The sequence below is a fragment of the Amblyraja radiata genome, chromosome 25 (assembly GCF_010909765.2).
Source record: "Amblyraja radiata isolate CabotCenter1 chromosome 25, sAmbRad1.1.pri, whole genome shotgun sequence".
NCBI lineage: Eukaryota > Metazoa > Chordata > Chondrichthyes > Rajiformes > Rajidae > Amblyraja > Amblyraja radiata.
In genome coordinates, this window is record NC_045980.1 from 22,994,188 (window position 1) to 23,007,311 (window position 13,124).

Below are 13,124 nucleotides of genomic sequence, written 5' to 3' on the forward strand. Positions count from 1 at the left end.
TCTCCTCCTCTCTCCCTCCCTCCTTCCCTCCTTCTCTCCCTCCCTCCTTCTCTCTCTCTCTCCCTCCTTCTCTCCCTCCCCCTTTCTCTTCTCCTCCTTCTCCCCCCCCTTCTCTTCCCCTCCTCTGTCCCCGCCCTGACTGTCTGTCGCTGCTTTTGCTCTCCGCCCCCCCTCCCAGTGCGGATCTACGGCCAGAGGAATCCCTTCCCGGCGCCGGCACCCGATGCTCGCTGCAATTGCCGCTCACATGCTCCCAGTCTGCGGGCAGGGAGGATTCGGGCTGGCTTTTGATGCCAACTCCCTCCTCCCCCCTCTATCCACTCTCTCTCTACCCTTCGCCATTTCTCTCCCCTGGCACACACCTCCCCATCCCTCCCTCCCAGCCCGTGGTCACCCCTGTGCCCCATCTCCCCAGCCTTCCTCTCCCTCCTCCCCTGCCCATCTCCCTCCGTCCGTCTCTCGCGATTCCTACTCAATCCCCCGTCTCTCCCCCAACTCCCTCCCATCTCTCCCAGGGTACCCCCTCCCTTTCTCCATCTCTCCCAGGACGCCCTTTCTCCCTCTGTCTTTCCCACGGTGCCCCCTTCCTCTCTCCAGCCACCCATGACCCCCGCCCCCCTTCTCTCTCGGTGCCTCTTCTCTCTTCCAGCGCTTCCCCTCAATCTCTCACCTCCTCTCTCCCTGCCCCTGTCACCTTCCCACCCTTCTCTCTCCCTTGCCTGCTCCCTCTTTCAGTGTGTGCCCATTCTTGTAAAGTGACATCTGACCTCCAACGTGCCCCTCTCTTCCAATTTGTGTTCTATCAAATGTCAGGAGCGTCAAGACTTTGCCTTCTATCACAGTGAGGAGAAGGTTCATTGTGATGGATGTTTGTGTAAATTGTGTTGGTTGTGTGTCTTGTTGTATGGCTGCTGAAACCAAATTTCGTTTCAACTTCATTTGAGGTTCAAATGACAATAAATAAATTGTATAATTGTATCACTAGTAACCTTTTCCCATTCCCCAGGAACACTGAGAACCAATTATCCATCCTTTGGGAATGCCGAGATAGACAGATAACAACACTCACAGATTGGTTACTAGCTAAGAAATAGTAATTATGGGTTATCCCTGTTCCCAGAAATACTATGACAGTTGCAAATCCACACTCCCAGGAAACTTGCAGAGGGTGATTATTCCCATCCCATTATCCCTACTGAAGAAGGTCTGAAGAAGGGTCTCAACATCGCCCATTCCTTCTCTCCAGAGATGCTGCCAGTCCCGTTGATTTACTCCAGCATTTTGTGTCTATCCAATATTCCTACATCTAGGAATGTCACAATGATGGGTTATCATTCTTATAATGGCTGACTATTCCCATTCCTAGGTAGACAAAAATGCTGGAGAAACTCAGCGGGTGAGGCAGCATCTATGGAGCAAAGGAATAGGTGACGTTTCGGGTCGATCCGAAACGTCACCTATTACTTCGCTCCATAGATGCTGCCTCACCCACTGAGTTTCTCCAGCATTTTTGTCTACCTTCGATTTTTCTAGCATCTGCAGTTCTTTCTTAAACATTTGCATGTATTTTCTAGAATTTAGAAGATTGAGGGGGGATCTTATTGAAACTTACAAAATTCTTAAGGCGTTGGACAGGCTAGATGCAGGAAGATTGTTCCGGATGTTGGGGAAGTCCAGAACAAGGGGTCACAGTTTAAGGATAAGGGGAAAGCCTTTTAGGACCGAGATGAGAAAAACATTTTTCACACAGAGAGTGGTGAATCTGTGGAATTCTCTGCCACAGAAGGTAGTTGAGGCCAGTTCATTGGCTATATTTAAGAGGGAGTTAGATGTGGCCCTTGTAGCTAAAGTGATCAGGGGGTATGGAGAGAAGGCAGGTACAGGATACTGAGTTGGATGATCAGCCATGATCATATTGAATGGTGGTGCAGGCTCGAAGGGCCGAATGGCCTACTCATGCACCTATTTTCTATGTTTCTATGAGTACAGTCAAGCTGTGCACAAGTACAACAGGTAGTGCCCAGAGAAAAATACCAGAGTGAAGAATATAGTTTCACAGTATTATAGTGTGACAGTTACAAAGAATGTGTAGATGGAAATAAAGTGCAAGGGGCGCAATGAGGTAGGTTGGGAGATCAGAACTACACCCTTAGCTTAAGAGAGGACCGGTCAGTCGTCTGATGACAGAGGGGTAGAAGCTGTTCCTGAATCTGGTGGTGCGTGCTTTCAAGCTTTTGTACCTTCTGCCCAATGGAAATGACAAGAGGAAATGACCAGGGTGTAAATGAACCTTGGTTATGTTGGCTGCTCTCTGGAGGCAATGTGGTGTAGATGGAGTCGAGGCTGGGGGAGTCATAGAGTGATACAGTGTGGAAACTGTTCCTTCGGCCCAACTTACCCAAACCGGCCAACATGTCCCAGCTACACTTGGTCCTTATCCCTCCAAATCTGTCCTATCCATGTCCCTGTCTAACTCTTTGTTAAACGTTGGGATCGTCCTAGCCTCAACTACTTCCTCTGGCAACTTATTCCATACACCCGCCACCCCCTGTGTGAAAAAGTTACCCCTTAGTTTCCTATTACATCTTTTCCCCATCACCTTAAACCTATGTCCTCTGGTCCTCGATTCACCTACTCTCTGCATCTACCCGATGTATTCCTCTCGTTATTTTATACACCTCTAGAAGATCACCCCTCATCGACCTGCGCTCCAGGGAATAGAGTCCCAACGTACTCAACCTCTCCCTATAGCTCAGACCCTCTAGTCCTGGCAACATCCTCGTAAATCTTCTCTATACCCTTTGTAGCTCGACAACGTCTTTCCTATAACATGGTGCCCAGAACTGAACACAATACTTTAAATACAGTCTCGCCAAAGTCTTATACAACTGCAACATAACCTCCCAACTTCTATATTCAATACACTGACTGATGAAGGCCAATGTGCCCAAAGCCTTTTTGACCACCTTATCTACCTGCGACTCGACCTTCGAGGAACCATGCACCTCCACTCCACGATAGTACCTTCAACACCTCTTCGAATGTAACACTGACTGCTCTCAAGACACTTCCATTAACTGCCCCAAGTTCCTCCGTCCTCGGTAAATACTGAGGAGAAATACTCATTGAGGACCTTGCCCATCTCGTGTGGCTTCATACAGAGGTGACCGCTTTGATTCCTGAGACATCCCACTCTCTCTAGATATCTTTTTCCACCTTATGTATTTACAAAATCTCTTGGGATTGTCCTTAATACTAACTGCCAGAGCTATCTCCTGGTCCCTTTGTGCCCTTTTCTTTTTTAGTTTACTCCTCAGTTCCCGAAACTCCTCCAGAGATGCACTTGATCCCAGCTGTCCCGTCTTATTCTTGACCAATGCCTCAATTTCCCTCGTCAGCCAAGCTTCCATAGCATCACAAGATGAACCGTCCATAATGTACCCTTTGACCACTGCCGTGACATCCTCCTTAACCAATAATGCAACCCCCTCTCCTCTTTTACCCTCACTCCTGTCTCTCCTGAAGCTCATGTGCCCCGGAATATTGAGTTGCCAGTCCTGCCCCTCTGGGATACCTGTTTTATTGTCAATCTGAACCCTGTACTTTCCAGGTATTTATGTTGTTGCTGTGCCTCCCACGATAAGGCAATCTCAGTTAAAATCATGTGATTACACTTTCACTGCAACCTTCAACCTCAAAATGTTAAAAGTTAACATTCTCTGCTCAAATAAATGAATTGACAACCCAATCTTTAATCTGTCCCAACCGTAATTTGATTGTGCTGAAGTCTCTTCTCCCAGCCAGGCAACGTCCAAGTTCAAAGACGCTTGTGAAGGCATTGGTTTAATCCACTGCGACCATTAACTTCCTGCTTGAATTCTCAGTGAAAAGTTAAATCATAGAAGGTAAAACTCTCCTTTATCATGCAATTTACTCTTTCAGTGGAAGCTAACAAAAGTAGCAAACTGCTTGGCCTGTCGACTGAATAGTTTGTGTTGAACATAGTTAGCTGAGAGGTGAAATTTCTGCTCTGCCGTACAGAGGGAATTAAGAGTAGCCGGCCAGGTTGTGTGAAAGGGCCGTCGATCTCCTCTGCCAGCCTGTGAATAGCAGGAGGCTCGGTTTGTAGTGTTTGGATTGAAGAATGTAATCTGTGTGCATTACTAATATCACAGTGATAGGGCTGGTGATGGAGATAATGGATGGGTGTGCTTGGTGTTAATAAATGAGGTGGCACAGTGGCTCCACGGTAGAGTTACTGCCTTACAGCGTCAGAGGCCCGGGTTTGATCCTGACTACGGGTGCTGTCTGTACAGAGTTTGCACGTTCTCTCTCTGTGACTGCCTGGGCTTTCTCTGGGTGCTTCTGTTTCCTCCCACATTCCAAAGACGTGCATGTTTGTAGGTCAATTGGCTATTGTAAATTTTCCCTAGTGTGTAGGATAAAGCTAGGCTATGGGCGATTGCCGGCCGGCACAGACTCGATGGGCTGAAGGGCCTGTTTCCACGCTGTATCTGTAAACTAAAAATGAAACTAAATAACCTGTGCCCTGCATTGCCAAAGGTACCTCGGTGACTGCCAATCACCCCCCCCCCCCAGACACTCCTCCCACAGGAAAAAAGAAGTCTATGACTGTATGCATGTAAATAGATTTATTTATTGCTCATATTCGATGTCGCTCTTCCAGGGAGATGCTAACTGCATTTTGTTGTCTCTGTACTGTACACTGACAATGACAATTAAAGTTGAATCTGAATCTGAATGAAGCAGGGTGAGGGGGGTTTGGAGATTGTAGGAGGATTCACTGTGATCTCCATACAGAGACAGGGTACAGGGACTGGAGAATAGTAATGTAATGGTCAAGTTGAAAATGTTACGAGGTCTTTAAAACATTGGGAAAAACTGAATACGCTCTTGCAGAACAGGGAACAGCACAGCACAGGAACAGTCCCTCCAGCCCACAATGTCTGTGGTGAGCTTTGTGCCAATATCATCTCCCTTCACGTGATCCATATACCTCCACTCCCTGCATATTCAGTGTGCTTATCTCAATGTTTCTTCAATGCCACTATCAACCCTGGCAGTGTATTCCAGGCACCCCTCACTTTCTGCAGCTTGACTTTCATTTTTAAAAATTGTTAAAGGCAAGCCTGATGAGGTCACATAGAAGGCAGCTGAAGGGAAGAGCCTATCGATAGAGAGTTGTTGAAGTTATTTTGTAAACTCCCAACAAAAGTTGGACTAGAAGGTACACAAAAATGCTGGAGAAACTCAGCGGGTGCAGCAGCATCTATGGAGCGAAGGAAATAGGCAACGTTTCGGGAAGAAACGTTGCCTATTTCCTTCGCTCCATAGATGCTGCTGCACCCGCTGAGTTTTTCCAGCATTTTTGTGTACCTTCGATTTTCCAGCGTCTGCAGTTCCTTCTTAAATAAAAAGTTGGACTAGAGCCAGGACTAGAGGGTGTGAGCTATAGGGAGAGGTTAAGTAGACTGGGTCTCTATTCCATGAAGCGTAGGAGGATGAGGGGAGATCTTATAGAGGTATTCAAAATCATAAGAGGAATATATCGGGCAGATGCACAATCTTTTACCCAGAGTAGGTGAATGAAGGACCAGAGGACAAAAAAATTATAGGTGAAGGGGAAAAGATTTAATAGGAATCCGAGGGGTAACTTTTTCACACAGAGGGTGGTGGGTGTATGGAACAAGCTGCCAGAGCAGGTAGTTGAGACTGAGACTGTCCCATTGTTTAAGAAACAGTCGGACAGGTACATGGATGGGACAGGTTTGGAGGGTTATGGACCAAGCGCAGGCAAGTGGGACTAGGGTAGCTGGGACATTTTTGGCCGCTATGAGGGAGTTGGGCTGAAGTGCCTGTTTCCACACTGTATCACTCTCTCTCTCTGAGGCTGATTAGCAAACATTGAAGGATAGGCTGGTACAGGTTGGAGGGAGTTGGGCATGAATCAGTGGGCTGTGGGAGCTGGCCATCCCGCGGCTGTTTGTGGCAGGGAACGGAAATCCCCACACTTCAGGCTGGCTCATTACTTCCGCCCGTCACTCCCATGAAGCATTGATGGCTGGGGTGGAGGTGTAATGTGACGTGGTGGACCACAGGAAGCTCGTGTGTTGTGCACTAGGAGGAGGACTGGAACAGTCAGCAGTCGGGGCTGGTGGATCGAGCAGGCAAGTGGCAGTTGCAAGTTAATCCATGCAATAAGCCACAATGCAGAGTAAGGTACCAACTAACCAAATTGCACAGGTCAGCGGAGTTTCCTGCAACAAAGGGACTGGCGGCGCTTGTGAAGGGAGAAACTTGGATCCCGGCTGTTGTACAAAAGCAGGGAGGTAAGTCCAACTGTAGTATTGTGGTCACCCCTCTGTAAAAAGGATGAGAAGACTGCAACAACCAGGTTCAGGAATAGTTACTTCCCCTCAGCCATCAGGCTATTAAACCTGGCTCGGACAAAACTCTGATTATTACCAACCACTTTCTGTTATTTGCACTATCAGTTTATTTATTCATGTGTGTATATATTTATATCATGGTATATGGACACATTTATCTGTTTTGTAGTAAATGCCTACTATTTTCTGTGTGCTTAAGCAAAGCAAGAATTTCATTGTCCTATACAGGGACACATGACAATAAACTAACTTGAACTTGAACTTGAACTTGAAAAGAGATTGGAGTTCTGTTGTTGGGTGGGATAAGGGAGGCTGAACAGGCAGGCAGGATCTGAGTGGGTAGTGAGGAAGGAAAGGTCCCGGGTGTTTTGCTGTTGATTCACTAATGCCACAAGCCGTTTCACTAACACAGCGGGAGTTGGTTGGTCTTCCCCGTTCTCCGGCACCTGGCACTGGTTGGTGAGCTGTGCCATCAGGCTCCAACATGACCAATCTGTCACCAACTCGGACAGGACGAACGCTGGCAATGAAGTCCACCAGCGGCGGCCGACACCAGGGGGTGACCATCGATGCTTCCAACTTGCTGACGTCATTGACCAGCCAAACACAGCAGGTAGATGACAGCAAAAGCAACATGGTTCCACCTAGAGCTGTTAGATATTGGTAACTCCATTCAATGAGTCACTTGGAACAAATAATGGTTCCAAGGTACAGGTTGGCGTCAGGAAAACCAACCCGTCACGGTTGTGTGTTAAGTCCAACACAGGAGTTCAAAGGTAGACAAAATTGCTGGAGAAACTCAGAGGGTGCAGCAGCATCTATGGAGCGAAGGAAATAGGCAACGTTTCGGGCCGAAACCCTTCTTCAGACTGGTTGCTGCAACAGACATTTGCACAGTTACATGGATAGGAAAGCCTCAGAAGGAAGCGAACTATAGAGGGAACATGGGCAAGCTCAGATGGACACCGTAGTCAGCATGGGCTAGTGGGCCAATGGACCTGTTTCCATGCTGTATGGCTCCTTGATTCTATAAAAGTGTTGGGGCAGAGGGATGGCTGGCAGCCAGCATGGAGAACCCATCAGGACTGGTTACTGAGTATTACTGATGGTATTATTAATTATTGTACATTTATTTATGTGTTGATGGGATCCTAAAACTGCAGCAAATGAGAATGTGGGGGGGGGGGGGGGAGTGGCTGCAGTGGATTACTGGGGTACAAGTCCAAGGATCACTGAGGCAGCTACATAGGTTGGGGCATATGGGGTGCTTGACTTCATTTGCCGTGGCCCAGATTGTGAGTGCGGGGGGGGGGGTTAGGGTACAACTGTAACCACCTCCACTTTGCACAGCCAGCGTTTGTTCATTGTGAGTGTGCGGGGATCCGTGCAGGTGGTGCCCACCTCACCAGCTGACATGGTTGCCACTGGTTGCAGGTGGTGATGTGTCTCTTTCACTGCCACGATGGTTTTGCATCAGACTTGTCACCGCTGGTGGCTCGTCAGCAGCTTCACGAGTTGCAGCCACAAGAGCTCAATAACAACTCCAAGGTCAGACACACCAATTGGCCTTCGCGACTTTGAGGCGATCTCTGGGTAATCAGCGCGCTCTTGCTGAAACTGGAGGGCCGCGGGTCTGAATATGATGCGTGGCTTTTTGATATCATTGTGCCGGTAAGACCAAGTTACTAGTCATGGAATTTGTTTAAGTAACTCCTGATATGGGCCGGTGCTGGGTTGGAGGTGCTGGGCTGGTAAAGTGAGAGATAGTCATTGCCGGACGGCACATGCAGTTCACCTGTGTGCGGGCGCAGTAATCACAAGCAGCGATTTAAAAATCCAGCAGCAAAGAAAAGTGTGAAATAAAATCCGCTCCGATAATGAGGCTTGAAACGTCGGTGAATGTGAAAATCCAGCAAAACGTTTTCTGCAGACCGAAGTCGGGCGTGACTGGTTTCTGACCAAATGTCTGTATGCTAGAATTGTTCGTGGCGGTGAGAACACATCCGGGGTTAGGGTGAAAACGCTCTTGGGAACTGGGAGGAACGACCGATTACTTGCCGCTGGAGTCAATGAGATATTGCATACCTGAAAGGTGGTCGCTGAGAAACAGGCGGTGGCTAGTTTGCCCAAGGGCAGCAGTCGCCTCTACTGCCGGGCCTCGTCGTTTCTGGGTGTTGATGTTTGTAGAAGGAGCAAGGAGGTTGACACAAGTACAATCAAACCATATAAAAGTCCAACACATAGCGCAAGGAGAAAAATACCAGAGTGCATAATATTGTGTTAAGGCATTATAGCATTACAATTACAGAGAAAGTGTAGATAAAGGAAAGTGGAAAGTCTGCCATGAGGTGGGTCAGAGCTGGCTCCCTAGGTTTATGGGAGGACTGGTCAAAGGTTTGGTAACAGCAGTGAAGAAGTTCAGTTTAGTTTAGTTTATTGTCGCGTGTACCGAGGCTCAGTGACGGTTTTTGTTGCGTTCTCACCAGTCAACGGAAAGACAATACATGATTACAATCGTGCCGTTTACTGTGTATTACCTGATAAGGGAATACCGTTAGTGCAAGGAAATGCCAATAAAGTCCGATCAAAGATAATCTGAGGGTCACCAGGGAGGTAGATAGTAGTTCAGGACTGCTCTCTAATTGTGGTAGGATAACTGTTGCCTGATAACAGCTGGGAATCTGCTAACAACCTGAATCTGCTGCTACAGTGTGTGCTTACAAGCTTCTATATCTTCTACCCTTTTGGATTCATAAACCTCTGTTCCACGACGCACTCCAGGACCCTGTAATTTATTTTGAATGTTCGGCCCTGTTAACATGGGCCGTGGAACCAGGGGGGTGGCTGCAGCCTCCCCATTTTTTTAGCGATGTTCCCCCCCCGGGAGTTAGCGACCAGCCCAGCGGATGTACTTTAGTGACCGACACGGTCGGTTCGGTGTCTGCAGGAAGCACCAACCTCACCCGTAACACACCGGGGGGTTGGGGGTGAAGGGAGGGAGAGTGGAGGCTTCCCACACTCACACACGGAGCTGTGTGGAAGCGAGCGACGGAAGGAGATTATCGGGGTCTGAGGGCACGAGGTCAAGGGGTCGGACTAATGGAGAACGCTGCTGAACAATCCAACCTTCCCGCTCCTATTTATAGAGCAGAGGGTATCCAGACTATGGCCCGCGGGCCACATCCGGCCCGCCATGAGATTTTATCCAGGACGCAGCAAGCTCAGTGCAGGACGGAGTGGGTGTCAGTTAGTCTATTGTTCCCAGTTGGAAACACAAGCGATGCTGGAACCTTGAGCAAAAAACAAACTGCCGGAGGAACTCAGCAGGTCGGACCGCATCTGTGGAGGGAAATTAATTAACAATGTCTCGGGTTGGGACCCTTCTTCAGACTTTGTCCATTTCCTTCCACAGGTGCTACCTGACTCACTGAGTACCTCCAGCAGTTTGTTTCTAGCTGTGACTTATTCTTTGACTGATTTCAGTGGATTGATGTAACCTGTGGGTGACCCTTGACCCTCGTGCTGTCCTTGCCTTGGTACAAGTGCACCCTTGCCATTTCTGCACTCTGTGCCCCAGGTCTCCCTTCTGCAATGGCAGCCATTGTTACCTCCTGTCAAAATATAATTCATGGTGAGCCTTGTTCTCGTTTGCTCAGCTGCACACTCATTAATCTCGCTATACACGTCGACACCTGAAATCTGCCGCTCCCATTAGCAACCGTGTGGCTCTAGGTAACAACAGTTGTCCTGGCGGTAGCGTTTGCTTGTCGCCACAGCTGGGAGAGGACATTCGGTGGTCATGGGGTGTTGAGCAAATATGCCAGAGCTCTTGGCAGCGCGTGTGGAGTGGGTGCCTCCACACACAGATCCAAGGTTGCAGCAGCTTATTCCACCTTGCCTGAGACCAGTCGGACGTGACGTAAGCAATTAATTGATTTGACATGCTGTGAAGGTGTAACTGGTTGAACGAGTGCTCCGGAGTCTGCCGCCCACGTTAATGCTGCCCAGCCGCGGGAGAGCTGAGAGTCCGTAGCAGCCACGGTGAGCGTGTGGGCAGAAGCTGCAGCCCGCAGGCACCGCTCACCGATGGGGACCGCCAGGGGCCGTGGCCTGGTCATTCGGTGGGGTCGACCTGGCCCCTCTAGGGTAGAGCATCATTACTGCCCAGGCCAGAGGCGCACCGGCTGGTAAGTCATAAGGTCATAAGCGATAGGAGTAGAATCAGGCCATTCAGCCCATCTAGTCTACTCCGCCATTCAATCATGGCCGATCTATCTCTCCCTCCGAACCCCATTCGCCTGCCTTCTTCCCATAACCTCTGACACCTGTATTAATCAAGAATCTATCTATTTCTGCCTTAGAAATATCCACTGATGGCCTCCACAGCCTGTGTGGCAAAGAATTCCACAGTCAACACCCTCGGACTAAAGAAATGTCTCCTCATCTCCGTGCTAAAAAAAAGTCCTTTAATTCTGAGGCTATGAGCTCTAGCCCTGGACTCTCCCACTAGTGGAAACATCCTCTCCACATCTACTCTATCCAAGCCTTTCACCACTACCTGTATAACTTGTTTTCACCTTGCCCACAGCGGGCTCTATCTTTCCTTGATCATCCTTGCTTTTTGCAATTCTTTCAATCATGTGTTCCATGTACCTGTGTGGTGGTATCTCAGCTGCACGGAGGCGGAGAGGAGAGCTCTTCAGCGGGTCGTCCACAGAGCGCAGAAGATAAATGGGACACGGCTACCGGCCTCGGAGGGCATCTACTACGCACCGTGCCTCAGGAAGGCCGTCAGCATTCCCCAAAGACTCCTCACACCCTTGTAATAGTCTGTTCGAACTTCTACCTTCCGGCAGACGTTACAAGGCCTTCTACGCCCGCACCTCCAGACTCAGGAACAGCTTCATCCCCAGAGCTATAGCTGCTCTGAACCGGCCCTGCTGAGTGCCCCCCACCCCCATGAACTGTCTCCCTCGGATGGTCACGTCGCACATCCACCCGGCACAGACCTATTTGCACTGTTTTTTCTTTGTTTTTTTTAATAAATCATGTTTCTCCGGGTATCTAAATTCTTAGATGTTTAAGTTATGACATGGGATGGAAGCTGCATACCAAATCTCGTTGCACTTATGTGCAATGACAATAAAATATATTATTATATTATTATTACCTTCTATATCTTCTTACCCTTTTTCCTGACTCTCAGTCTGAAGGATCTCGATCTGAAACGTTACCTTTTTCTTTTCTCCAGAGATGCTGCCTGACCCCATGCGTTACTCCAGCTTTTTTGTGTCGATCTTCGGTGTAAACCAGCCTCTGCAGTTCCTTCCTACACGTATCTCCCTTCGTAGCCTTCCATTGTCATCTTGAAAACTTCTTCCGTGCCTATCTTTGTGTCATCACTCACCAATGTTCGGGACTCTTGCCCTGAGACCGTTGCCCGGAGCTGAACTGCCTTCTTGCTTCCTGCAGCATGAAACATGGGAGGAAAGGGATGGTGTTGGCCGTGCTGCTGCTGGTGCTGATCCTGGCCATATCGTTGGGCTTGTACTTTGGCCTGAGGCCTGATGAATCGCGGGTCCATTCATACGCCAATGCGGCCGTTGCTGCCGACGCGACCGTGTGCTCGGTGATCGGCAGGTGAGTCTCGGCCAGCTCTTCGGCGAGCCGGGGTTCTGAAGCGCTGGGTTCCCGATGGAGCGCTGGGAATGCAGTGCCCCCTTGTACACGCTAGAATTTGTACACGCTCGGCTTGTACACGCTACAATTTAGAAGATTGAGGGGGGATCTTAGATACATAGATACATAGAAAATAGGTGCAGGAGTAGGCCATTCGGCCCTTCGAGCCTGCACCGCCATTCAATATGATCATGGCTGATCATCCAACTCAGTATCCCGTACCTGCCTTCTCTCCATACCCCCTGATCCATTTAGCCACAAGGGCCACATCTAACTCCCTCTTAAATATAGCCAATGAACTGGCCTCAACTACCCTCTGTGGCAGAGAGTTCCAGAGATTCACCACTCTCTGTGTGAAAAAGTTTCTTATCTTATAGAAACTTACAAAATTCTTTAGGGGTTGGACAGGCTAGATGCAGGAAGATTATTCCTATTGTTGGGGAAGTCCAGAACTCGGGGTCACAGTTTCAGGATAAGAGGGAAGTCTTTTAGGACTGAGATGAGAAAATCATTTTTTACACAGAAAGTGGTGAATCTGTGGAACTCTCTGCCACAGAAGGCAGTTGAGGCCAGTTCATTGGCTATATTTAAGAGGGAGTTAGATGTGGCCCTTGTGGCTAAAGGGATCAGGGGGTATGGAGAGAAGGCAGGGATGGGATACCGAGTTGGATGATCAGCCATGATCATATTGAATGGCGGTGCAGACTCGAAGGGCCGAATGGCCTACTCCTGCGCCTATTTTCTATGTTTCTACCTGCCTCGTCACATCATTCACCACCTGCACTGTGGGATTCCCAAGAGCCCCTCCTGGCTTTCTGCCAGACCTGAGTGAACAGCACAGCCTTTCCCTGAGCACTGATTTACATCTCATAAAGTTTAATCTGTAAAAACCATGAGGCAGTTAATATTTCACATATGGGACCCATCGTTGTAATTGTGAAAGAGAGGAAATCGAGTCCGTTTTCAGTTGGAGGAAAGGAGGGGGTGAATGGGTAGAAGCACAGTCTCTTGCCCTGTGTAGGGCAATCAAGAACC

At 48.8% G+C, this 13,124-nt stretch overlaps 1 protein-coding gene across 2 annotated transcripts in view; it reads left to right on the forward strand.

Annotated features, from left to right (window-relative positions):
• The first annotated feature begins 6,175 nt into the window (after positions 1–6,175).
• The window catches only part of ggt1 (gamma-glutamyltransferase 1), a 33,685-nt gene continuing 26,736 nt past the window's right edge, over positions 6,176–13,124 (forward strand). The window contains exons 1-2 of one of the 2 annotated variants that reach the window (XM_033043448.1): positions 6,176–6,350; positions 11,883–12,050. In XM_033043448.1, coding sequence (XP_032899339.1) covers positions 6,229–6,350; positions 11,883–12,050 — 290 coding nt within the window. In that variant the 5' untranslated portion in view covers positions 6,176–6,228. Of the gene's footprint in view, positions 6,351–10,361; positions 10,598–11,882; positions 12,051–13,124 lie in introns of those variants that run through there. The other variant, XM_033043449.1, reaches the window with a different exon arrangement.